At 37.2% G+C, this 26,587-nt stretch overlaps 2 protein-coding genes across 5 annotated transcripts; one reads left to right on the top strand and one right to left on the bottom strand.

The window, feature by feature from the left end:
• Window positions 1–289: 289 nt before the first annotated feature.
• On the top strand, window positions 290–14,112 carry LOC139978691 (uncharacterized). 2 transcript variants are annotated; one of them, XM_071989100.1, is made up of 7 exons: window positions 290–474; window positions 4,702–4,777; window positions 5,522–5,897; window positions 6,497–6,631; window positions 7,764–8,036; window positions 8,923–9,156; window positions 9,753–14,112. In XM_071989100.1, the coding sequence occupies exons 2-7, from the start codon at window positions 4,706–4,708 to the stop codon at window positions 12,635–12,637; spliced, it is 3,975 nt and encodes a 1,324-aa protein (XP_071845201.1). In that variant the 5' UTR covers window positions 290–474; window positions 4,702–4,705; the 3' UTR covers window positions 12,638–14,112. The 2 variants fall into 2 exon arrangements, with proteins under 2 accessions (XP_071845201.1, XP_071845200.1); XM_071989099.1 differs by lacking the exon at window positions 290–474 and adding an exon at window positions 3,196–3,581.
• A 657-nt stretch (window positions 14,113–14,769) lies between these two features.
• LOC139978693 (GPI mannosyltransferase 3-like) lies at window positions 14,770–26,560 on the bottom strand. Of its 3 annotated transcripts, none has more exons than XM_071989104.1 (14): window positions 26,430–26,560; window positions 25,748–25,789; window positions 24,691–24,870; window positions 23,960–24,077; window positions 23,188–23,292; window positions 22,618–22,742; window positions 21,924–22,079; window positions 21,759–21,810; window positions 20,798–21,009; window positions 20,141–20,205; window positions 19,636–19,852; window positions 18,968–19,145; window positions 16,436–16,474; window positions 14,770–15,868 (listed from the first exon to the last, which is right to left on the bottom strand). In XM_071989104.1, exons 2-14 carry the CDS (start codon window positions 25,774–25,776, stop codon window positions 15,776–15,778), a joined length of 1,569 nt encoding a protein of 522 aa, XP_071845205.1. In that variant the 5' UTR covers window positions 25,777–25,789; window positions 26,430–26,560; the 3' UTR covers window positions 14,770–15,775. The 3 variants fall into 3 exon arrangements, with proteins under 3 accessions (XP_071845205.1, XP_071845203.1, XP_071845206.1); XM_071989102.1 differs by having other exon boundaries at window positions 26,397–26,542; XM_071989105.1 differs by having other exon boundaries at window positions 26,332–26,484.
• Between the last annotated feature and the right edge of the window lie 27 nt (window positions 26,561–26,587).

The following is a 26,587-nucleotide window of genomic DNA, read 5'->3' as shown; positions in this document are numbered from 1 at the left end:
GACAAAACGTCAATTTTCAGAGTTTTGTCATTTTGACGACTTCTTGTATCTCGGCAAAACGTCAATTTTCAGAATTTTGTCATTTTGACGACTTGTTGTATTCTCGGCAAATTTAATAATTTTGTCGTTTTGACGAGTTGTTAAACTCGGCGAAACGTCATTTTCTGAATTTTGTCATTTTGACGAGTTTCTTTCTCTGTCATCACCATGTCCCTTCTACGCTTCCGTAGTTTTGAGAACAACACTGTTTTGAGAAACACTGTTTTGAGAACAACACTGCTGCCCAGCTGTGCTACCACGGAAAACTGCAAAATCCATCTTTTGTAATACATACGGTACGTGCCTTGATCGTTGCGTATTGTGTACACATCACTCAACACAGCAATCCATGCACCATTATTCTCAAACGTCACAACCTAAGTGCCAACAATCCAGGTTTCGTTTTAACACAAGTTGTACCGATAGACAGCAATGGTAAACAAAAACAGATTTATTTTTTATTAGGCCTTTAAAATTAGCATGAAGCCTTGAAGATAGACGTTAGAGTAGACGCTCCCAATGTTACTTACCTACCTACCTAAATTTGTATACAAAATGTTGCCGCCTATGCCTAAGTTAGGCTATAGGATAGTTGTAGTTGGCCTATAACTTGGGTTGGGATTGTCAGTATTTCAGACCTGCCCTGTGTTTATAATGCCAGGGTTCTAAATGGCGTTAACCCTAAATCCACCCGCCTTCTAATGTAAGGCAGTAATGAGTATTATTATTACAAGTAAACTAGTCTAGCACAATGTCTAACACATACACAAAATATTGATCATTACTAGTCAGTAGGCCTAAGTTAAACTCAAAAAGTTAGTAATTTATATTAGTAATTAGCAATAATACTAGGCCTACTCAAAATTAAGTAGGCTAGCCGAGAAGTGTTATATTTTCACTACCACATGCTAAGTCAAGTGGTCTAAAATTCAGTTACGTCCAAGTTTGTTTATAACAGTGAGACCTGCACATCGACAGCCACATTCAGGACATAGATCAGATCCAGTTAGGTCTACTCATTTGTTTATAACAGTACCAGTACTTATTTGTGATGAAGAATTCTGTTTTATTATGAACTGGTCCTTGCTCTGGAAATGCTTAAAACTTAGCAGATACCCTACTAATTTTCTGGTTTTTATATAAATTTTCTGCTTTCTAAAATCTTAGAGCACTAAATTTGAGATGAAAATTTAAAGTATTGAATAATGAATAGAATCCCAGGAGCACATTAAATGCTAAATACTATTTGCATGATAAGTTTAATATTGTTAAGGGTACTGTAGATATTCCCCTCCACTTTATTTACTACTTTAATTTTGCCCATATCTAAACAAATGTGTGAATTTACAGTGTTGCACAGTTATATTTTGTGAAAAGAATTCATATGATTGATTTAATTATCTATTTCAACATTCATCTGACTAACTAAAGTGTTATTATAATTCTCTTTTGTGGATTTAATTGCCCATTTACCAATGTCAGCAACATTTCCTTTGAATCACAGCTTTGTAAGCCTCTAATCAACAATATCTTATTAATACTGACAACATCCAACTTATTGGATTAGTTATTCAAGTACAACAGAATGGCCAGTGTGACTTTGCCTTCTAGAATGATGTCATGCTCTTAGTTTATTCATTACCAATCTTACCTTCATCAACCTAGTGATTAAGATACTTATCTCAGTAAGTTTGTTTTGTGAATTCCTTGTCTGCATATGAAATCAACAAATTATGGAAAATAAGATAAATATTTCTACTTTTAGTTGCTTCAAGCAACACTGCACTCATGAATGCTTGTTAGAGGGTTGTAAACTGATACAACCTAATGCGATTGTCAGCATGTGGGATACACCATCTGAAGATATATTGTACAGTACAATGTTGTGCTCTGGTACACGTTTACAATGATGGTGGATCAAATCAGCAAGATCAAATTATGTTATTTAAGACTGGCATCAGTCACATGTATATTAAATTTGTTGTGATAATTGTTCCTCCTTTTTTTCAAACCTCACCTTTTTGTTTTAATTGACAAAGTTTTCACTCCTGATAGCTGTTTAAAATGCTAAAGAAATATTACATACAGGGATGCACCAGATATCCGTCCCGGCCGGACTATCCGGCCGGATAGTGAGCAATGTTCCGGTTCCGGATCTTTTTCAAAATCTGGCCTGAATTATTCCTTAAAAAGGTGTTGGTATTAACTTAAATCAATGTAAACTATTTTCAAAAATGAATAAAAACGTTCAAAGTAAGGAAAAATTAGGTTTAACATGTTAAATTTAATTTTAATTTAATTTTCTCAATGGTCTGACCCACTGTTTCTAAAGATCAACCTAAATAATACAACTATCATACTTCTACTTCTTATTAATGATTTTCTTAAATTGTGTAATGAAAAAATCCAGTTCCAGCCGGATAAAATCCGGCCGGATTTCATATACTACTATCCGGCAAGATCCGGTTCCGGTGCATCCCTAAAATTTACATATCTAATGTCCAAATTCGCGATCAGGTTTCACAATATAGAGCTATTCCATAATCGCTCCATGCTTAAATAAATCCATGTATGGTTCCATTGGTCACAAATTAGCATACATGATAGTTGGCTCTGATTGGAGATTTGTGACACAGGATTGGTACAATTGGAAGTATAACTGTCCCTTGCAATTATGATTATATCTTCCTCTATGCTCTTCCTTGTAAGCTAAGCTCTCGCATATTTAATTTGGCAGACTAACTATTACCATACAGAGTAAATTCTTACTTGTAAGTAAGAGCTCTGCATACTGCTGCAAAGCTTGAGAGGATCATAGAGTATATATTGATTCCAGGTGCCAGACATCCCCTTTATATAGTCTGTGGTCTTTTGACCAAATAACACAAAAGGTTCAGACTAACCACACATGTGAGGGCCATGTGGTGAACATGTAAGGATAAAGAAACTCAAGATTATGTAATTAACTTCTTATAGTAGAGCAGGTTTGTGTCAGGTCTGTAAGGAGATTACAGTTAAAGAAGTAGGTACCTTTACCTGAGCTGCTGTGTGTTACATAGAGTGACTGTGGTTAAAGTTAGAAACACTTAAGTATAAAAGAACACATTAGGAGGGACTGATTCTCAACATTACTAGTAAATGAATTCTTCTAATGTAACATAAGTTACAACAAGTATACTGTTTTGAAAGGGTGTTTGATGTACTTGTTTAGTCAGTCTGTTCAGAAGAATTCTATTTAATGCCCTTGATGTGTGTGAACTGCTTTAATATGCCCCATCAGTCAGGAAGACAAGGTTTTGGAGGGAAAACTTGGAATTCAGGGTTATCTGGGTCTGGGTCAAAAGCCTTATTTGTTGTTGACATTGTTCTCTCCATGGTCAAAGAGAAGTAGCAGTTAACTTGGTGTTGACATTTATCTAATGTCTTCACCTGCTTGGGGCTGCTTGTAATAAAATGTCTGAGTTGAATACCCATAGCAAGAGGCAAGTCAAAATGAAGAGAAGAAAACGCCCATCCCAGAATTTGGAGAACTTAATGTGCAGGTATCAGTTCTGAAAGTACAGTTATCAAATATGTTGGATTAGGAAGGAAAAGTTGTCAAGTTCACATCTGATGTATTGGTAGCACATTCAAGCTTATGGGATTTGTGTTTATATCCAGTGCCTAGAGTATGGAGTGCTGTGTGAGCAAAAGCCATTCAAAGTCAGGTAGTAATTGTATGTATGTATGAGTGTGACTGCTGTTTTAGCAAAGTGCTGTACAGCCACAGTAACTGTGTTTACCAGAATATTGAGTATAACAGTCTGTGTCAGCAAATACAGCCAAGCTTTGGAAGTTGTTATTGTATTAAGGATGATGATGCTGTATTAAATCTATATAGTAACAGTATATCTTTTAGACTACAGACTTTATAGCCATCAGAGTAAACATTCAGATGTTTATCAGAATATTGAGTTTAACAGGCTGTGTCAGCAAATACAGCCAAGCTTAGGGAGTTGTTATTGTATTTAGGATTATGAAGCTGTATTAAATCTAGATATAGTAATAGTACATCTTTTAGACTACAGACTTTATAGCCATCAGAGTATATAGTCAAAGCTGTATCTGTAATTCAGAAGGGAACTTTGCATGATTCAAATCAAACAATTTTATATTCGTCATTCGTCACACAGAATTAAATCCTACACTATCTAAGTGGTCTACATACTGTATGTACAAATGTCAGTCTATTTCTAGTTGGCCCATAATTAGTATTTAATTTTGTAGCCTTAGTGTGTTATGAATTGATCATTTCCTTTTTGGTTTCGATGATAATTGTAACCTACAGTATGCATTCATGATGGCATATGTGGGTGTGTGTGTGAATGCGTTTGTGATGCCCAGCTTGTAAACATGATATCTCAAGAGGGGAAGGTCAACCATTTTCATATTTAGTGTGTCGAAGTACCACATTGAGTACAAGAAGCCTATTGTTTTTAGTGGAGGTCAAAGGTCATTTGGGGTCACCAGGGTCAAAATGTGAAAAGCATGTAAACACTATATCTCAAGAAGGGAAAGTCAGACCACCTTCACATGAGAAGTATGCAGGCAGAGACAGACAGACACACAGGGAGGTTTTTGATAACATTTCAAAGTTTTTTCTTTTTTTCCCTTACATTTCAGAGATATGGATAGTTCCAGTGAAGAGGATGTCAAGAAGAAAGGATGGCTTCTTGTGAATAATCAAGGCAGCATTGAGGTTTGTTAAACAACAAATATTCCATTAATGTTATGCCTTTGTAAGTTTTGAACTAGAACCAAGAGTTAGAAGTAATACGTTGTTTTGTGTAAACGCACCAGCTCACTATTCTGGCTAACTACAGGCCATATTGATGTTATTGTAGAAGCCCATTTGTAGTAGCTGGGATGAATGGCTTAAAGAATGTAAAATGTGACAAGAGTAGTAGTTTGTGTAATCGGATTCAGCTGTCCATAACTGGTAACCAGGAGAATGTTTGCTCAAGTACTGCAGTGCATACATCGTTTCATTACAATTACGTGTGGTGATATGTGATTGGACAGGCAACACAAGTCAATGAACAGACATCACTCACAAACGCACCCCATGCACAGTCAATTGATAGTGTGTATGGAAGATAGTACAGTACTGTACGTCAAATTTCAAGCAATGCTCTCTTGTTGTTTATATATGTATAGCTGTAGACCTTTGTAGCATTTGAAGATCTCAGAAAGGTAATACCCTATAATGTATCAATCAGTGTGGTTACTATTATGTAACAATCTGTGAGACGATATTTAAAAAGAAGCAGTAAGACCCCAGTCTTTGTATATCATGAATCTCAATGTTTGTGGTTTATTGGTGTGACATGTACTGTAGTTTGGATTCTGATTTGGATTCTTATGCCACTTTGTTATGGATCGCACCAAATCGACACAAAAAGTTGCTTTAAGGCTGTAGTTTGTCTTTAATCTTTCATTTCAGACATCTTCAGATGAAGAGGTCGCTCCAAACAAAACCTCTTCCAGCGAGGTGACTGGATTGGACGTTCTTGAGACCACACGTGAGGATATGCCAATCTTGACTTCTCTCCACTTGGAATCAGATAGTCCAAATCGGCTTTCGACCGGGTCTGTGAGTTCGGAAGGGTCAACTCTCGTGTCCGGTCTGCCAAGCCCACTTCCAAGCCGTCACAGGAAACCGGGTTTGGATAGTGTGGAAGAGAACCTGTCATCTGTAGTCAACATTCTGAAAGCAAATGTTGAAAAAGAAGATTCCCTATCGATTGACAGCTTTGATGTTCTATCAGAGGGAGCTGATGGTGGTTACTCTGTGGAGAGTCAGGATGAAGACTTACTTGGTAATTATTTGGTTAATTACCAATAAATTAACAAACCAAACCAATAAATTAATTGGTAATCTTTCTTGATGTATGACTTGTTCTGTATCAACTGATATGCTCCCTCCTTCAGTGTGGATGCTGTGTGGTGTATGATGCAGAACTTTAAGGCTACATTCCACACAAATTTCTGCTTGATATAAAATATTGCCCATCAGAGACTGCTGATGTTTATTCCATGCCCAAAATCAAGTTTGAAATTTGTGAACACAAATCCCTTCGTAATTTTGCTTTTTTAGTAATTCAATTTTGCTGTGAAGTTATCCTGACCTATATATAGAACTATAAGTTTGCAGTTTTTTCAAACTGTCATAGTTTGAGTGTCCAGATCTCATTACAAATAAATTGTCAAAACCTCATGGTCGAATTATATATTTGTCATTCCACTCAGCTAAGATCTTTTTTTCTCTCCACCAAACTCATTTTGTTCATTGAAATTATCTCTAAGAGCTGTTAGTTTTAGTTCCCAGGTACTGATATATTATGTCACAGTTATTTATGTTTGGTCTTTTCTCATTCTGCTGGTATAAGTTGTCTTGTACTGTTATTTTTGCTCACAGATGAGGAGGACGAGCTGTTGCAACCAACAAGCCAACATCATCAATTTATTTCAGATTCTGATTCTGACTTTGTCAGGTTAAAAGAACCCAGTGAAATGGAATCTGTGCACCCAGGCATTGAAGTACTAAGTCAAGGTATTACATAAATATAGTCTCTTTTATGGAGGGGTGAGGGGGGGGGGGCCGGGGGTGGTTAAATCCTCTGTATGGTTATGATGTGATTGCAATCTAGCTTGAACCTATAACACATGTTTCTCTGTGATTAGAAAAGAGCATATTGTTATCAAATAAAAAAAACTCTCCCCTACTGTTATGAGAATTGATTAGAACTATAATTCAGATATGTAATAACTTGAGATTTAAAATGTTGCATATAAACTATGTTTTTGTCACTTGACCATCTTCCCATTTGTAACCTTGGATGGTATATTGGGTTATTTGTGGGATGTTCCTGTCTTCCAACACAGATTTTAACTCTAGTGATATGGCAAGTGAATAGAATTAACATTAAAATAAAATAAAACTGTTAGCAAACTGCTTATCCACTAGATAGCCTGTGTAGGAAAATGTGTAAAAGTAAGTTGTCCTGATGTTTCAATCCTAGCAGTAACAGTATACAGAAGGGACAAAAACACGCACAAAATACAGACAGGTTAATGAGCATGGTGAACACAAAGAGATAGATGTAAGGGAGTTAGTAGACAAGAGATGGAGAGAAAAAGAAAGAATTAACATTGCTAGTTTTACCTGTGGAATGAAGGATTAATAATAATAATGCCACAAGCATATTTATTTCATATTGGTTATGATACTAACTCAATATTGAGGATTTTTAGATTTAACTGAACAATTTCAGCAGACAATGGTAGAAAAAGTCCAAGTGAAGTCCACATTGAATTTCAAATGCATGTAAAAAAAAATTCTGTCTGTTCCTAATAAAATGATATTATTCCATCTCAAAAATGTGAAGACAATTTTTTACCAATGATATGAACTCTACATGAAATGCAATATTTATGAATGCTTCTGAAATGTGAGGTGACGACAGAAGTGGAGATAGTGGACATTTGAATAAAGATTTAAAGCTAAATCACTGGAACTCCATTTCCCATTCAAGTCAGGTGAAGTGAGGGACACTCCTGAATTCCAGGGAGACTTCATAAAAGCTTTTCCTTCTATTATTCAGGAGAATCACTAAGTGTGATGAAGTTAAACCTTTCATTTTGTGTAGTTTGATGTTTCTGTTTGGTCGTTATTACTTCCACAGCTCCTCAATCTCGGTCCCCAGATCTGATCTCTAGTTCGCCAGAACCAACTCCAGTAATTCCTCCACGCCCAAAGAATGCTCCATATGAAGATGTACAGGGTCATTCGTCGGAGGAAGGGTCAGACCATGTAAGGATTATGTCCAGAAGGTGGCCAACGGAAGATGGAGGTTTCTTATTGGTTCAAAGGTTTAGAAAGTTGGAACAGGACGCTGCATCGACTGTCTCTTCCTTATCAGACTTCTCAAGTTTCTCGATGGTTGGAAGCAGACAAAGTAAGGCATTCTTACTACAGGGCTTTTAATTCTTAGCTAATTATAGTAAGGTTCTTGAGTATCATAGAAAACATGACTACTAACTACCTATTCAAACCATCCCAATGGTTTCAATTCTGACATTCTTGTTAAAGTAATACATCCATGATACATAGATATGTTGCACTCTTAACACAGAAAATTTGACTATATCAGTTTTGATTGGAATAATTTGGTACATCTTTATTGATGTTTCATTTGGGATGACAGTCTCAACTCTCAATTGTATGTGCGTCAACATATAGCATAAGGAAAGGCTAGAGGTTGCGATTCATTGATGACAACCCTCCATGCCAATAGTAAATTATATAGAAGAGCAATGTCTGGATAAAAAACTTCTCCATCTCTTTTCCTTGTCTGATTCTCAGTTTGGGATCTATATTTGCAAAGTAATCCAAATCAACTCTGAAATGTACTACAATACTTGTAAACATCATTCACCAGTTAAGTGAGCTAAAGGGTATGAATACTCGTGCAAAAAGAAACGTCTAATGCCGGTAATCTGACCTAGTTTCGAATGAGGCGTAACAGAAGTGTTAGACACCACCATCGATCCCAAAAAATACACACAGCTTGCTGCCATTGGTAATTAGACACTAGTGTACAGTCAGTACATGCAGCTGCGGTCAAAACCCACAGCACAGTGTACAAACGATACAGCAATGGACATCTCAGGTTCAGCCAAAGATAATGTATCATTACTGTCTGCATTTTGTAACCACGAGAAAAACCTCACTTGCAAGCAACGGAAAGTTAAGTTTTTAAAGATGGCGGCACACTGTTTGGGGCGAGTCTTCAATGCCTTTAATTAGTGAAATCTTAACATTAGATTGCTCTTTTCTTTCAGGACTATTATCACACACTCAAGAGGAGGGGGAAGAGAGTGATGTTGAGAGTGATGTTTCAGACTCCAGCTTTGCATCGGAAGAGACGCTGCCAGTCAACGTGACAGTGCGTAATATACTACCAGCTGTCAGACAGTACCTTCATCACAGAAATGATGTCTTTAACAACAAACTGACCTTCTTTGCAATCCTGGTTCTCACTGCTGGACTGACCCTTGGGATTGGTCATTTTGTTGGTGAGTAATAATCATCTCTGAAGCAAACAGATTGAGCTGACATGTTTTTTTCTTCTGCTTTTGGATATTCTATCCTGATAGTAAGTGTTGTTATATGGGCAGTATCATCTAAGTGCAGTTCACTCCACAGTTTTGTGCTATTAGTGTATTATGAAAGGTAACTATTATGTGTGCCATGTTTATTCTTTTAATGTTTGATTGTTCTGTTGAAGTGGTGAAGTAAATAACTTCTGACACATATTATTCTCAATCGTGTTTTGGATTTGCAGGAATTCAATGATTGTAGAGAAGTTGTTAACTTGTTGAATGATTCAGTGATAGTATTCACTCATATCATAAATAATGTAACAATTAAATGATTGACAGACTTGAGGGGAATAAGCCTTATATAGATAGCAACAAACACATGTGATGTATCAATCAGAGAGGAAACAAGCATGGATTAACCATGTGGGCAGTCCTACAGATAACAGGAAAACAGGCATGATTAACTAAGTGGGCAACCTAATAGATAGCAAATCAAAGATTATCATCACAGTCTTCTATTCTGTTACATCCTGAATTTCAGAGACTTCTTTTTCGTACCCTTTACCTAGGTTCATCCCAAATGGCAACTCATCACGAAAGTGTACAAGAAGGCCAGAAGCTACGATTGCGATCGCTCCAAGACGAACTAGTCTCCTGCATGGATAAACGGAGGGAAGCCTCAAAGTTACTCCTAGAGCGAGAGAGAGATGTGGATCAATGCTGGAAGGAGCTGAAGGAAGCTCCTGAATCTATCGTTTCATCTGTCGAGGAGGAGGAGAGTAGATCTTCATCTATGGATGACTTTCATGAACCAAGACTCTGTGGCCACTGTCAGGAGGGTCAATTGAGGTACTCTAAGTTTTGTAACATCATGTGTTCTTCTGACAAGAAAGAAGGTTACACTTGGGTTACTATGCATATTTTCAACAACCCAACAGTGGACGAGAGTCTCAATGGCTTCAATGACAAAGAAAGAACAGTTGCATTAGAGCGAGAGGAACAGATCGTATCAACAGCAAAGACAGATAGTAAAGAAGATGGCTACTTAGATGAATCTAAAGAAGATGGCTACTTAGATGAATCAGAGGCTACTGAGGATAATGATGATGCTCCTAGCTTTGATGGGTTAGATGACTTTGTATTGCCTGATTACACAGATCTGAATAGTATGGATGAGTCAGATGAACCTGGAATGGCGTTTCCACTTTTAAGTGGTGATAGAGTACGAGAGACCATGGATGATGGTAACATTGCAGGTGACCTTACAGAGGCCAATGATAGAAGAGAAGACCTTCAAACTCATTATAATGTAGGAGTTCCTGTTGGGCAAGTGTCCACTGATGACTCTAGTCCATCTCGCAATGTGGACTTACAAGGTCCTAATGGAAGACATGAAGAACCTTCCACTGTATCAGCAGCTACCGCAGACGAAAAGCAAACATCAGGAAATCGTCTAGAAGTGGATGACTCAGCAGCTAAGTGGATTTGCATCGATGTGAGGCATGGCACTTGCCTTGAGTGGGTTCCAAAGGAAGAAGTTCTTTATTCCAGTCACAAAGAAAAGGATAATTTAGAAGTTTCAAGAGAAGAGAGAAGATCAAAAGTGATTGATGGACATGGAGTAGAGAACTGTAAAGGTGGCTGCCAGATGCCACAGAGGTTGGAGTCAGAGGGTGTCAATTCACAAATAGTAGTGACAGAGGAGATGGGGAGGAAGGTAGATGAAGATCAGTTGCAAGATTTAGAAGATGCTTCTGCTGTGAAAAGCAGCGAGGAGGATGCAATATTTCAAGTTTCCTCTCTTCAAGAAGCCTTTCAATCTGCTTGGGACAGCGTTGAGAATGCATCAAAGAGCTTTCTCCTTGAAAGGAACATTTCCCTTCATGATGCGTCAGAAATTATGAAAGACGGTGCTAAAGACCTGAAGAGGGTCGTTGAGACATCGTGGGAATCGATTCAATCCGCTGCTGTGCAAGTCAATGAGAATCATATTCAGCCAATGGTCAGTAAAGTCACACAACTAGTGGATAGACACTTGAATGCAAAGAGAGGCAGGAAGGGGAACAAGAATCGAGGTGGATATGGTCATGTAAGAAAGCAAAAGCAGAAGAATAAATGGGCACATCAAAGTAAGAGGAGAGTAAAAAATGAAAAATCTACGAAAGAAAAAGACAAAAAGCAGAATCAGAAGGCATCAGAGAAGATATTCTTTAAGGAAGAAAACAGTGGAAGAACCAAACAGTCCATTTCTAGTAAACTTGAAAAATCGAAGGTCAATCCAGACAAGAGCAAGGAAAAGAAAGATTTAAACACAGAAAGGAAGGCTCCTCAAGTAAGTCAAAATCAGAAATTAAGCAAGAAAAAGTCAGCTACAGTGAAGAAAGCCAAACAAGACACAACAACCCTCAACCAGCCAAAAACCCCTGTAGGCGACAATGGGAATCAGCAGGCCCAAGGAAAGCTGCCACCCAAATTAAATATTGAAAAACTGCTGGATTCTTTGGACATGAGTTGTGGTGGTGAGGTGAGATGTGTGGAAAATCACAAGATGGATGCCGCCAGGCTCTTGAAGGAAATGATCGGCTATCGTCAGTGGCTTTGGGAGCAGAGATTCAGGAAGGATGTGGATGAGGTGGAAGATTTCATGGAGGAGCTGGAGGAATTTATAGAAGAGGAGAACATTGATGATGATGACATTGAAGATTTGAAAGAAGAATTTGAAGATATGGTAGAGGACATTCAAAAGACAACCAAAAAATTCTTTAAGAAGCAGGGAAATGAAGCCAACAGAGAAAATTTGGGGAAGAAAAATAAAAATCGAGGGAAAAACAAGATTGCTGGGAAAAAATTGAAGGAGACGTTAGATGGTTCTGAACAGAAGGAAGGAAAGAGGAATGATGGAGGTGTAGCTAGTGCAGGAGAATCTGTCCAAAGAGTCACTTTCAGTATCGAAGATCTTCCAAGCTTGCAATTGGCTAACTCTTCCTCGTCTAGTCTCTCCGACTCTGAAGACGAGATAAATGACGGAGGGGCGGTTGTAACCAAGGTCAAACTTCCTTCCAGTAAAGAGAATCCCGAGATAAAGCCATCCTTGCAAAAGCAAGCGGTTATTGAATATGTCAACACTGACCAGTGGTTCTTTCGCCGAGCACAGGACAGAGAACTCAGACGAGGGAGAGACAAAGACACCGAGTGGTACTTCAAGCGCTTCAGACTCTGGGAAGAAGATCGTAAAATGAGAGAGCAGAAAGATTGGTACTTCCAGAGAGGACGTAAGAGGGAAACCAGCAGAGGTTGTTCAACACAACCTATGCACTGCGATTGGGCAAAAGATGAGTCGGTGGTAACAGTCTGGGAGATGTATAAATGGCTCACAGAGAGATTTTCAATCCGAGCCGACTTAAGAGCTTGGAACTTGGAGGACCAAATCAATTGGTTTCTTTGCAAACCCTGATACTTTGATCGTGGTAGTTTTGCCTAATCTGTAAACTTTGTTTTGGGTTGTTGCAATATATAGAAATGGAGCTTATTGAATCTTTGCAGAACAGCTTGACTTAAAATCTGTTTTTATTCATTTTAGTGTATTACTTTGCTTTAATGCTTTGCTAAAAAAGATGTGCTTTGAATGTTTGAAATATTCTGTTGTATGGGTGATTTGTAATTGGTTAGGAGGGGGAGGGGGTAAGGACAATATCATCTAAACTGTTTACTAATCTTTATGGTTACATCATTATCTTTTGGGGTTTTCTTGAAGCTGTCAAATGTTTTGTGATATTTAATAGACATTTTACTCACAAAATATTCAGAAATTAGCTCAATTGGTTGTTTACATGGCTGATGAAGGGAAGAAAGTCAAGTAAACATATTGATGAACATTACATCTGTTACAGTATACATTTACATATATGTAACAGTAATTACTACAGAGAATGGCTTTACTGTTGGTGACATATTGATTGCAACATGTTGATAGTTTTAGAGTTGCATATGCATTTATCCTTCATTTGTTAATGGTAACATTTAAAGAGAGTTTCTGAAATGCTAAAACATTCCTACTCATTTTTACAGGAAAGCTTGTTGTCTTCTGTTATTTTCCTTCATTTTTTGGGGGGGGGGGGAGGGGCATGATCTGTGCTTTAGTACTTGGATTTCACTTTTTATGTTTTACAGAACCTTCTTTTGCATGGAAACAATATTATTAGTTAACATTTTGCTTTATGCAGGTACCATTTCAGTCGAGTTCAGATAATGCATTCTTCTGTTTTTGGCATGTTTGTTTTGGTGGCTGCAGAATGGTTGTTAACATGTATATTTGAAAAGTAAAAGCTTGCAAGTTTTTTTGATCTTTGCAATCCACCTGCTTCAGGTATTTATTTTCAATTTTCACATACACTGCAGTCTTATTTCTGAAGTAATCCAATTTTAGTAGACCATTCTTAGACGGCTTTTGCAACATCAGCTGTAATAATGGTTCACACTTGAGCTGAGGCAGATCTGGGAGTTTAAGGAGGAATCTCATTAGCAAGGGGAATCTCATGTAAGGGGAGTCCCCCTCCCCCAGAAAGTATCGGAATATCAGATATCTTGGCTATAATGACATAGATCTGCAGACAAGATAGTGCTAGTAACTACTTTTGTGTGGGATTAATAGGGGCTGTACATTCACTCCCACATCTCCCCCTCACCCCCCCCCCCACCCAGATCTGTGCCTGTTGTGCTATAGGATTCACTTATTTTTCCCAAAACACCCATTTACATGCCCTCCTTATTGGTTGATTTCACATATATCTTGTTATGTAACTGTATCTAGCTCTCATTAGTGAATTTGTAAACGACGTGACTCACTATTTCAAGAATGTTTGTTGTAACTTTTTACTTATCTATAGATTTTTCAATCAATGCACGAAAATAAACTAACAGGAAAACTTACAGCATTTTCTGATGTCCTCTTGTATATCATATTTTCTAACTGCCTTCAGCTGTTTGTGGTTTACTGTAAAGCAGCATATTACATAGGTACAACATTTGCTCAAGCACCTGGAATAAGAAACCAAATCAAATGATTAAATAACATCTTGCTTTTTAAGGTTTGGATCTTGTGTTATCTTAAAATAACTTTTTGAGTTCTAGAGATACTACAGTGGAATACCCTTCATCCTGTTTTCATTGGCTCCTTCATATCAAGGATAATAAGCTGGTACTTGTGTAACGAAACAGCCCTTAAATAACAATGTTCTCCTGAGAGGAAGGTGATAGGCTGGTATGGATAAGCAATGTTTACACCAAGTCAAGAAAATACACAAACATCTTCTCAGATATACAGTATATTGAATCTTTTGCAGTCCACCACTATGGCACAGATTACTCAATAGTGATTGCAGAGAGCAGTTTTTTGTATTTACAGCTATATTTCTCATGCCATTACTTCAAGGAAAGAGTTACACAGCCTAGCATTATTAGCATGTACAGATCAAGAATAAAGCCATTCACAGTTGAGGCTTGGTACATACATCCATTACTTCCTTGACAGAGTTACATAGCCTAGCATTATCAGCATGTATAGATCAAGACTTAAGCCATGGACAGTTGAGGCGGGGTACATACATCCATTACTTCCATGGCCAATTAGTTACATAGCCTAGCATTATTAGCATGTAGAGATCAAGACTTAAGCCATTCACAGTTCAGGCTCGATACATACATGGTCATTGTGCATCTACCTCATTTTAAACACTGCCCGGTTGGTTAAGTGAGAAGTGATATTTAGTTATGACAAGCAGCAGTTCTCATTGATTGATGCATATTAGGTCACCATATCTGCATGTTTTGCAATCACTTCATCACATCAACACTATAATCTTGGCTGCTGAGGTCATGAAAGGATAATATTTCCGCTTACAGTTGGTAAAATCACAACAGTGAGGGTGGGGTTGGGGACCACAGTAACTCCCCTCCTGTATAAAGTGCTCCATTTCTGTCTCTCCCATAAAGATTAAGATCACTACCTAAATCAGTTGAGGGAAATTTGGAGTTTATTTTTATTATTTAGCACAATTTTATTTTAGAGCTACTTATGTAGACCTCATTTATAGTCTAAACATGCCTCAAAATGATCCATTTGACTTCTAATTTTTTTCTTTTTCTGGGGATCAAACCAGACCCCCCCCCCAGTATATGGGTGTTGGCTTCAATAAACCAGTGCAGCACCCTTCAGTATTTCCTCTCACCTCTCCCACAAAAATTCAGCCACCTACCTTAATCGGTCGGGACATATTTATTTTTGGCCCACACCTTTGAAATCCTGTGCACGCCACAGGTGTGAGGGAGTGGTACAAATGAAGCTATCCCCTATCTGGCTTCAGCACTGCTACAGTCATACAACACCTGAAAGACTTTTAACTTGTAGTGGATACATTCACAGTCAAACTTGTCACATGATTATCATTTTAAATTTAGTTTTCAAATCACTGTCATGCTGTTTGTTTGGAAATGCAATCACGTCTTTAGATTCTCATCTCTCAAAGCTTTGAGAGGAGGGCCAGTTTCGGGGCTGGAGTCAGTGTCTTGGTTTAAGAACCAACGTTCACATGTATCATCTGATGTCACTCTGATCAGTTTGGTGAAAAACAACCACATGACCCCCAACTCTTCCATCTGGAAAGTGAGTATGGAAGAATTCTGCAATCTGTGGAGAGGGAAGTATTAAAGTTAGATTTAGAACTGACATTTATAGTTTGTCAATGTCAAATGAAGTAAGTACTTGTATTTTTGAAAATACTAACCTTATTCAGGGACCACAACATAGTATTTGACAGGGCAGGAATTCTCAATATTGTCTAAAAGTTGTATCCATTGCTGTTGAAATTATTTTCCTTTGTAGAGTTTTACAAAGAATAAATATTTTCCTTCCGTCAATGTTCAATAATACAAGTATCCATTACCATACAATCAAATAAATGCTAACCAATCTAAATATTCTCTAGCGCTTCCAAAACTGCATGCGTAGTATTATAGACTGAATCAGAAAAATCTCTCATAGTTCATGTTCCTGGTAGCACCCACATATCTCCAATCTTCAGCCTAACATTCCCAGCCATAATGGCAAACAATTTCATTTACAGTGACAGAAGTAACCAGCCAGGCTAACAGGTATATTTATTAAACATTAAATGCTGTTAAAATTGAAGAAGGAAACTTAATGAAGACTATGTAGATAGCATAAATCACAAATCTTCTCTAAGGCTCAGCATACCTTAATGTATCTCCCAGATTTCAAGAAAGACTGCACTTTCTGAAAAGACAATAAAATAGAACAAATGAGATGGTTATACCTGCAAGGTTATAGATCAGTAGTGGACAAATTTTTTTGTTTTCCTGGACTATTTTCCCTCTTACTTACTTCCAGTGGCGTAGCCAGGATTTTTCGAGCAGGGGGGCAATGGGGGGTCAGAAACTTTCCCTGGGGGGTCAAAAATTTCCCTAGCAAAAAGTTTTGCGAAGAGTGGTCATCCCTCTTCGGCAATTAGAAAAATGCTTTTCTCAGAAAACATTTCTCACAGTTCATATTTTGAGAACATGAGATCACAATATATAATCAGTTTCAGTGTACATCAAACGGCCCATTTCCTGCAATCGGTGGGGGGGGGGGCCTGTAGGGGCCATAGAGTTTTTGTACTCTATGTGCCGTGACCGCAATGACGTACCCCCCCCTCCCCACTTCTTCGAGAATCGAACCTGCTGTTATTCATGTGCAAAATTCGTCGTTAGCACTTCAATTCCCTCTGGAGAGACAATACCTTTTAAAAAATTACCAATGGTCTTAATGTTTTGTTCATTCACTTTCACATGAGACTAGTAATTTCCTAATCAGACAGGATGAATATTTGGTACATATCTCCGAAAGTCTGAACATCCTTTTTATTTCTTTGTTTGGATTCTCCTGTTTTCAAGGGCGGCGGAAGCACTTTTAATCTGGGGGGGCACCGACGTCGAAGGGCACTTTGCAGAAATTCGATTGGACTGATGCAGCCTGATATTTAGTACCCTTCATAACTCTTATTGTATTATCTTATTTGCGTATACACATCACTCCATCAACGCCACCCCCCCCCCCCTCAAGGAAACAATGCATACTAGCACTGCAGTATCTAATGTGCAAATTGGGAAACAAGGAAAACGACAAAATAAGGTGAAATCATTATAAAGGGTTATAACACGGCAAATGATTGTATGTTATTGGCATGCGATGTAATAACCAACGCATGCCTATATGATATGCACATTAAGATGTTGAACGCGCGCGTAGCGCGCGAAAAATTTTGGTAATATTTTTCGGGCAAGTCGTTACAGCCCCCCCCCCCCCCCCAAATCAAATTCGGCTCCTACGCCTGTTGTAGTAAACATTTAAAACTTCCCGAAATATTTCATTCGACGTGGGTTTCCCTTTGTAAACTCTTTTCTTATTTAGAAATTTTTATATAGAAAAAGGGCACATTTTTAATCTGAGGAAAAGTGGGGGGGCACGTGCCCCCTGTGCCCCCCCGGTTCCGCCGCCCTTGCCTGTTTTAAACTACGCATGAAGCTAAGTGTTAAAACTGTTTAAAAGCAAACATAACTGCTTTATATTTGTACTAGTTACCACACCCTGGAGGACTTATCGATGTCAGTGATAAATCTACCAAGCTGAACACTGTTCAGATCAGATGAGAGCTATTCTCCTGTTATTGTGCCCGTTCGCAAATTTGTCCACGAACAAGTCCAGATCTAACTTCTCAACACGGTGACTCTCTATTGAAAGTACTGCCAGATGGCTCAACCGGCTGTTTGACATGGAATTCCTGACGAGAGTTTTGATGAGTTTTAGAGTCGAAAAACTCCTTTCGCATGCGGCGGATGTTACTGGTAGAACCAATGCAATTTTGGCAAGTCTGTAGAGCTCCCGGAAGGCCTCCTCAAATGGTTTTAAGTAGTTGGCGAACTCTAACAATGAATGAGGTGGTTCTTGCCCTTCCTTTTCACGGCGTTGTAATAGACGTTTTACTGAGTGCAGTTCATGCACTAGGTCTTCTCTGTGAATATTTGGGGAAATGCTGCTTACCTAAAGTACCAACTCTTCAACGAGATGGACTTCAACGACAATCGGACACTGGCTGTATTAACACGGCCGTTTGGCACTTTGGCTACTCAGTCATGAGGAAGTTTTCAAAAAAAAATTCAAAACTGATGGCACTATGCTAGATAAGCATAGACACAAGGCTTTTTCTCTCCCTTCGGGAAGGTATATAGATTACAACTTGCGAGGGTAAAGGGCTGCGGCGCTGGACTTGCCTGGAAAGGGGGATGTTTGGTGATCAAAATGTCAAAAGTTGGGCCAATTTCCCTCTGGGGGGGCACCTGGGGGGTCACGGCTTTGTCGTGGGGGGCACGTGCCCCCCCCCCCCCCCCCCGTAGTTACGCCACTACTTACTTCCTGACATTGAGTTGTACATGAGACAAATATATTTCTCCCAAAAACAAATTGGAAGGAGGGGAGGGGGAGGGGTGGACTATCAGAATGCAAGTAAACAATTTTTGTAGTAGTAGGATGCATTACAATAAACAAATAATTCATCAGTTACAAACAAAAAAACATGATCATAGCTGCCAACTTTAAAATGTGTTTTCAATGGTTTGAGGGTAAGAAGGATGGGGCAGGTAGGATAGGGGCAGGAATGATAGGGGCAGGAAGGAGAGGGGCAAGAAGAAGGGGGGTCATAAATTTTAGTGTTAAGATGATTATGCATACCTCAGTCAGGACATCAAACATGATTACATAGTCAGGATAATCTCTTGTTACATCATTAATCATCAACCACTCTTCAGGATTCTGGTAGAATACAGAAGATTCATCAGTATACCCTGGAATCTCCTCCAGATTAGGCTCACACATCAGGAACCTCAAATTTGCATTGATATGTAAATGACTGGAATTAGAGATTGAAATGGTATTCAATCAATGAAAAAGTAACAAGTTTGGCGGACAATTTTTTTTAGGTACTTCAATGAAAAACAGCATGTACATCAAACAGCATGTATATCAACTGAATTAACTACTGCATGTCTTATTTGTGCATTACATGAAAAGAAAGAAATGGGCAAATGCTCAGATGCTATAACTCTTCAATTTCTGTAAATAATGCAGCCAATGCTCATATAATAGTGTATAGTACACAGTGGTTTAAATTTTATGTAATAAGCAAATATCCAAACCGGATCCAATCATTTAACGTATTTAAAGAGCAAATACAATGAACAAAGATATATTATTTGGAAAATTATGAATCACTTTTAACGATGGTAGCTTTGAGTGATTATTTTCGATTTTACTATAAACATTACTTAGCATTATCAACATATCAGGGTGTGTATCTACCTGTAACTATAGCAACACAGTGTGTATGACAATTGAATTACCTGTAGAAAGGAGTAGAATGGCATGGCATCAGAAACAAACAATAGCTGTCTTCAGGAGCACTCTTTGAAGATAACTCAGTTTGAAGAAACCTCATAACATCGATAGTACCTCGCTGATGCCATAGTCCGGTATACAAAGCCAGAGGTAGATTAAGTACAATGAGGTATGTGATCAGCAAATATTTTGTAGTTTGCTTGCATTTTGACAGGAAGGATCCTACAGACAAGAAGATAAATAGACACTTTCTCTTCAAATTTTAAGAACAGTTATCTGGAAAAAAAAAAATCAAAATTGTGCAATTGTTTCTTTGCAATGAAAAATTAATTTGAGTAACTTGTCAATAAAGCTCTCTTTGCTTAGTAAACTGGTTGGTAGAAATGACAAGTGAGACACTGAAACGCTGAAGACTTTTCAAATATATTAATTCATCAAAAGAATTAAGAGATACTTCTGAATTCTTGAAATAATAATGAAAAGTGTTAAAAACTGAAGAAAGTCACTTACCACAGAATAACATACAGATAGGTAAAACGGGCAAAATAAAACGAAACTCCTTATGACTCAAGAAGCTGTAGGATAAAGAAATTATGAATGTCAGAAGTTAAATTTATTAGAACATCAAAAAGGCACCATAATCAATTTATTGGAAAAAGACTGATCAGCACATGGACCTGCGGAATGTTTACATAGTTAAGGCAGCTTTCTAGCATGTGAAGGAAGTAAAATGCTATCAGTTATTTTCCTGACACAGTTTATAAAATCTACTTCAATTTCAATGAATTGCAGGACCCCTTCTTGCCCTAAGAGGTGAAAACTTGCTGGTAATTTAATATCCATAACAGTTGATGCCAAGAAGTTTGCAATGATAAATGTATGTGAAGTGCTGCTATAGGTTTATCAATGAGTGATTCTCCTTGTGTTGAATTGTGACAGATACCCTTAAGTTTCTACACATGTGTTATAGTTTTAATCAATTAATATTTAATGATAAGGACATTTGACTGGTGCGGGAGTAACATCACTTTATACATATTCAGCTGTTTCTATTGAATCTTTGTATTAAGTTGTTTTAAGATGGGTTTTCATATCATCACTGTGCTCATCACATACTATACATTTCAGTCTTTTTATGTGAGTAATGGCAAGGAGACTCCATCTCACCTGTAAGAGAGAACCACCCATAGAACCAGCAGCACCAGTGGTAGCAACCTCCGAGCATCACCCCTGCCACCCAGCACCACCAGAGGTAGATGAGGTCCGAGAATCGCAGGTAAGCCTTGAGTAATGTACCAATGCCAAGGGTGAGATCCATAAAATTCACCCATATCATGAAGAACATTAAACTCCAGAAAGTTATACTGAACAAACACCAACTGTTGGAAGAAAAGAGGAGAGTAAAAGCAGTCCAAAGAATGAAAGAATTAACCTGTTTGTTGTAAAATATTCAGGAATACTTGCTACAATTAAAGCATTCCTCACATCAGTAAGGTTGAAAAGAAGCAAATAAAAGAATACTATTGACCCTTTAACAAGAGTGCAACTTCTGTTCAAACTCTAGTTTCAGTATTTTTTTTATGAAAGAATTAACCTGTTTGTTGTAAAATATTTAGGAATACTTGCTATAATTAAAGCATTCCTCACATTAGTACGGTTAAAAAGAAGAAACTAAAAGAATACTCTTGACTCAATTCACCTTGAACTTCTGTTCAAACTCTAGCTTCAGTCTCTTCTTTTTTTTTTGCTTGTCCTAAATAATTTAAAAGGTAGTTACTGGCTTTACTAAGACAATACATAAGTATACACTGTCAGCATTACACAACTGTGTACCTTAACTTGCTGCAGTTAACTTCAGAGATGATAAAAACCAACCATTAGCACAGCATATTCACAGATCTCAAACAGTCAAAAAAAAAAGGGAAAAAAAGAGTATGATTAGAGAGAAAGGGAATAGAAAGTAACAAGTTAAAGCTGATATTGTTTTTCGTTTCACATTTCAACTGGCCAAGAACCACAAGTTATTTTTCAATAATTCAAAAATGTCAAAGATTCAACACAAAGATGATATTAAAATTAATACAATATGCAGATTTATCTAGTTTTGCACAAGTGGTTAATATCTCACCTTCCCATAAAATGTGTAATCAATCACCATGGATATCAGGAGCACAGCCAATCTGTTGAAAAGTGATAATTAAAAGTTAACGTCTGTAGTACTTTATATGTGACGGTTATTCTCAATCTACATTGCATTTGTGCACCTCAATATTATACCGAGTTACTTACATACCCAATAGGAGCGTAGATGGTGAAGATCATTTTCGACTTTTCATTGGTTCGCATCAAATGCCACAGATAAAGAGGAAACCAAATTATAGCAGCTGTAGGCCTCATCACAACAGAAACCGCAGAAAATAGTACACATAGTCGGGCATTACCTGGTTCTCTGTGTGAAGAAAATTTATAAAAAGTAATCTTGTATTCCCAGAAACTTATAATTAAATCATATTTAAACTGAATACAAATTGGACATTTGAAAAGGTCCTTCAATACTACTTTGGAAAACAAATGCAAAAATGTTCAATTTACAAAACTCATTGATAAGTCAATGGGATTGCCGAAAACTAAGAAACGTATATCAGTGAATTATAGGCAGGATATAATGTAATGTATACATTTCCATACAAATGTTTAGCAAATTAACCAAACTCTGATAATTAAACAAAAAGCTAAATTAGATATGATTAGAGAGCTATATCCACATACCGTACATATGTACAGTTCCTACACACCATACACACATACCATACGTACACCTTACTGTTGCCAGCCACAGTTGAAACCCACAACCTCCCAGATAACATCTTCGCCATACTGCACTGGTCATTAACAACAATTCCTCCTGTCTCAAACATGAACCTTGAATAACTTAAACACATCTACTTTTGATGTTGAATATTCATATATGCAGCTGTGCTTCTTACCTTGATAATGAACTAGGCCATGGATAAAACAGTAATCCAAAAGTTGTACAAATACTTTCCATTGTATTAGTGAGAGTCCTTGTTGCCGTGTAGAATGTGAACCATGATGTCAGATGACAAAACAACTGCATTGTGTTGTCAAGGAAACAAATAGAGATAGATGACACAGGGTGATTGTAAAATATCAGACTGAAGTTATCTTGGTCATCAAATCATTTCATAGGTTTATTTTTTATGAAGATGGCATCTCCATACAACTACAACAACATTTTAATGTTTCAAAAAAAAACTCAACCATAATTGGTAGATGATAACTAAATTCTCAGGTAGTCTAAAATATGTAAGCTGTATCTAGCTGGATACATACACAAATTAGCAATTCTTTTATCGATTGCCTTTACAACAGGATAATATAATTGGCTTCTGTAGATTATGGTGAGGATGGATGGGGTGGGATGGGATGGGTGGGGGTGGGTGGGTGGGGTGACTGAGGTGGGGAGGGTGTGATAAAGTTTAATGTAAATTTTGATACAGGATTCATAGAACTACAGAAGTGAATGTTATACAAACCGTCCAATAAGCTGATTGATGATCAAATAATTTCCATGATAACAAAAATAATGCTATGTCCTGTCCAGCTGAGAAAATTCCTTGCAGGAGACGAGGAAGAATAATCTATAAAGAGGAATCAAAGATTGGTGACGGACAGACAAATACCTTAGTTAAAAGTAGGCTGTTGCAAACTCAAGTTGCAGAAAGATTTCAAACAGAAATTACATGTATACAGTCAGGTAAATAAGATGTCTAAACATTTATGATGGTAACTATCAACATAGAGCTGCATTATTTCATTCAAGATGGGTAAAAAATAAGAAGCAAGTCCCTGCCAAGGGCATTTTATCCTTTTATTTTTCAATAAACAGATATATTAATACTAAAAGAAGTTTAAACCTCTGTCCACCTCAAAGTTCAATATATTTGAGCAGCTGTTTGATAGGTCCACATAAGGAATATTCTTTAAGAATTTTTTTTTGCCCAAAACCTTGAAGAAAAAAAGATTGCTAAGCCTTAATCTGTCAATAATTGTTAATGCTTACTTTAAAACTAATTAGTTTTCATTCCAAGAGTTAGGATTACATCAGTGGGACATTAATGAATGATGACTCATCCAAAGTGTAGTTTGTGCTCAAGTATTTTTATAGAGATATATAGAGACAAAACCTTTAAAACAATAATGTCCTACATTAACGTCCTACATTAACTATTTGACAACACATCTTTCTTTACATTATTAATATCACTCATTAGTATTACACATACAGCAAATAAGGGATTTACTTACCAACAAGTATGGATGATCAATACCAAAGACATCAAGGAGCTTGTAAAGCACTGTAAACATGGCTGGATATGTAAATCCTCGTAACCCAGTGACCCATTCCCAAGTCAAATATCCATAGGTACACTTTACATTAAGGAATCATAAAATTACAAACAGTCACACATACTTAGTTACTTGATTTCAAAATATACCAATTTCTCATCAAAAGGTCATTTTATAGAGGCTATGAAGTTTCAATCAAATCATATTTTATGATTGGCTTTGACAAACATTCCAATGTGGATGTTTTACATGTTACCATGGCACTGTTAACATGATGACCTTAGTGTTGATTGTGGCAACATTTTTTTAGACACTTGCCAATTTGTCCATGTTGAATCATAGAACTATAAGAGCCCAAATTGATATAAAGAAATGGGAATAATATAATATTAATTTCAGATGCATGGTGCAAGGGGAATGGAGTTAGTGGTAGGGAGATATCCATTCACTAACTGAGGTTAATAAAACAATTTCACAATTATTTTTATTACCAGACATAAACATATATGCACATTTGAAGAAGAAAAAACCTAGGCTTAAGTGAAATGCCAATGGCCACGCCTGTCATTGGCGGTAGTTACAGTATTTATATTTCGCGTAACGCATTTCGCATTTACCAAAATTGATATAAAGAAATGGGAATTAAATAATAAACAAAAACATTTATCAAAATTATTCTTTAAGGATATCCAAATGTAGTCTTGTGAGCTACTTCCAAACTTTGCCAGTACTCATCAGGAACAAATGATGTTTGCACCAAGACAGTATTAAGACATCGGAATATCACAAGGAAGACTGCAAGTTTTCCCAGACTAAGAGACTGGGCAGACTTTCCATTGTGAAGGTCCGTGACTTCCTGATGCTCTTCCCTGTTGTAGAAATATGGAAAAATTGTTTGACATAGCAATTGTAATAATCTATCTTTAATGGAAAATTGCCACTTGCGGGATTTCACAATCTAGTTTCATCTTTCTGTGACATTGAGTGTACAGCTATCACACCCATTACACATGAAATGTCATACCATAATACAAACTGCAAACAATAAGGGTGCTTTGAAAAGTCATCAGTAGTGCCCCCAAGAATGCTAGAAATTCCAAATAGTTAAGTAATGATTATTTCTATACAAACTCCTTCCACAGAGTAGGCCTATGTAAGGTGAATGAAACATTGAATAGTCACTTTGAACAGAGTCTGGAAATAATTTTGGCTCAATGCTGATGACTTTCAATATAGTAATATTAATAAATAATAATGTTCGATTTACTATATAGCACTTTATACCAGCGATAGGTTTCAAAGCGCTTTACAGACGTTTTATTACCAATGGTCAGTGATAACCTGTCCCAGAGACAATCCCTCCAGGCGGCTGCAGTTGTATACTGCGCCCAAGGACAAGTTACCTCACTAGTACCCTATTTAATTAACCCCTGGGTGGAGAGAGGCAATTGAGATAAAGCGTCTTCCCCAAGGACACAACGTAATGAACTAGACAGGAATCGAACCAGTAATCCTTGGATCACAGGTCCGACGCCTTAGACAATTGGCCACCATGCTCTCTAGAAGTAAGACAACTATGATACTCCTATAGGTATTGAGTGGATTGCTAAGAACTATATCATGAGTGCAGATAATAGAACTTTACAGAAAACTTTGAACCAAAGTTCGAATACCAAATGTTGAGCAATTCTCAGTATACCTGTAATTTTGTTAAATTCTGTATACGGTGAAAAAGTGCACGCTTACCTTGATATTTCTTTTCTACCTCTTAACATTGTTCATCTGGATCTAATAAATGGGGGGAAAATTGATCAACTAAGTAATCTAATTCAATTCAACCAATAAATAATTATTTATTCTTCATTAATGTTACCATGATACACTGAAAGAACAATGTGATATTAATTGCGATCAAGGTCAAGACCATCTTTAGTCAGTAGATATGTATATTTTATGAGGCCTTAGTTGCTTAATTGACCTCTGCTGTTATTTTCTTGTTACGAAAAATGAAGTTCAAACATACCCTGGCAAAGTCTTCCTAACCATTCTCATGTTTCTTGTGCATCAGAACAAAGGAGGCTATACACATATTAATTTCAGATGCATGGTGCAAGGGGAATGGAGTTAGTGGTAGGGAGATATTCATTCACAAAAGAATTCCACAATTATATTTATTACCAGACATAAACATATATGCACATTTGAAGAAAAAAAACCTAGGCTTAAGTGAAATGCCAATGGCCACGCCTGTCATTGGCGGTAGTTACAGTATTTATATTTCGCGTAACTAGTTACAACGCAAATTAATAATGGCTCATCTAGAACAGTACCAGTTCGATAAACATAAAATGTAGCGTAGTGTGATGAAGTTCCAACGTTAGACGCTTTTACCCACATTTGTTAAGTAAATGGAACGAAGAAAGCCAACCGTATTTAACTGGAGTTGTAGTACCAATGAAGATATTGTTCTAATTTAGCCATGAAGTAAGGCTTGATGTTCAGTGGACCATTGATGGGAGTCACATGTAAACAACGTAACGTGAAACTGGTATTGAATGCGGTGATGAAACTGGTGATAGCTTTGGG

This window comes from Apostichopus japonicus, chromosome 13 (genome assembly GCF_037975245.1).
Source record: "Apostichopus japonicus isolate 1M-3 chromosome 13, ASM3797524v1, whole genome shotgun sequence".
Taxonomy (NCBI): Eukaryota; Metazoa; Echinodermata; class Holothuroidea; order Aspidochirotida; family Stichopodidae; genus Apostichopus; species Apostichopus japonicus.
Note: the sequence above shows the minus strand (reverse complement) of the source record. Positions and strands in the feature narration are given on the sequence as shown.

Coding starts and splice junctions, on each gene's coding strand:
- LOC139978691 (XM_071989099.1), top strand. CDS start 3,493: ATGTCTGAGTTGAATACCCATAGCAAGAGGCAAGTCAAAATGAAGAGA. Junction 3,582..4,701: donor TTGGAGAACTTAATGTGCAG/GTATCAGTTCTG, acceptor CTTACATTTCAG/AGATATGGATAGTTCCAGTG. Junction 5,898..6,496: donor TCAGGATGAAGACTTACTTG/GTAATTATTTGG, acceptor TTTTGCTCACAG/ATGAGGAGGACGAGCTGTTG.
- LOC139978693 (XM_071989104.1), bottom strand. CDS start 25,776: ATGTTAAGAGGTAGAAAAGAAATATCAAG. Junction 20,206..20,797: donor TGGGTGGTTCTCTCTTACAG/GTGAGATGGAGT, acceptor TTTATCCTACAG/CTTCTTGAGTCATAAGGAGT. Junction 19,146..19,635: donor CATTCTACTCCTTTCTACAG/GTAATTCAATTG, acceptor CTCTAATTCCAG/TCATTTACATATCAATGCAA.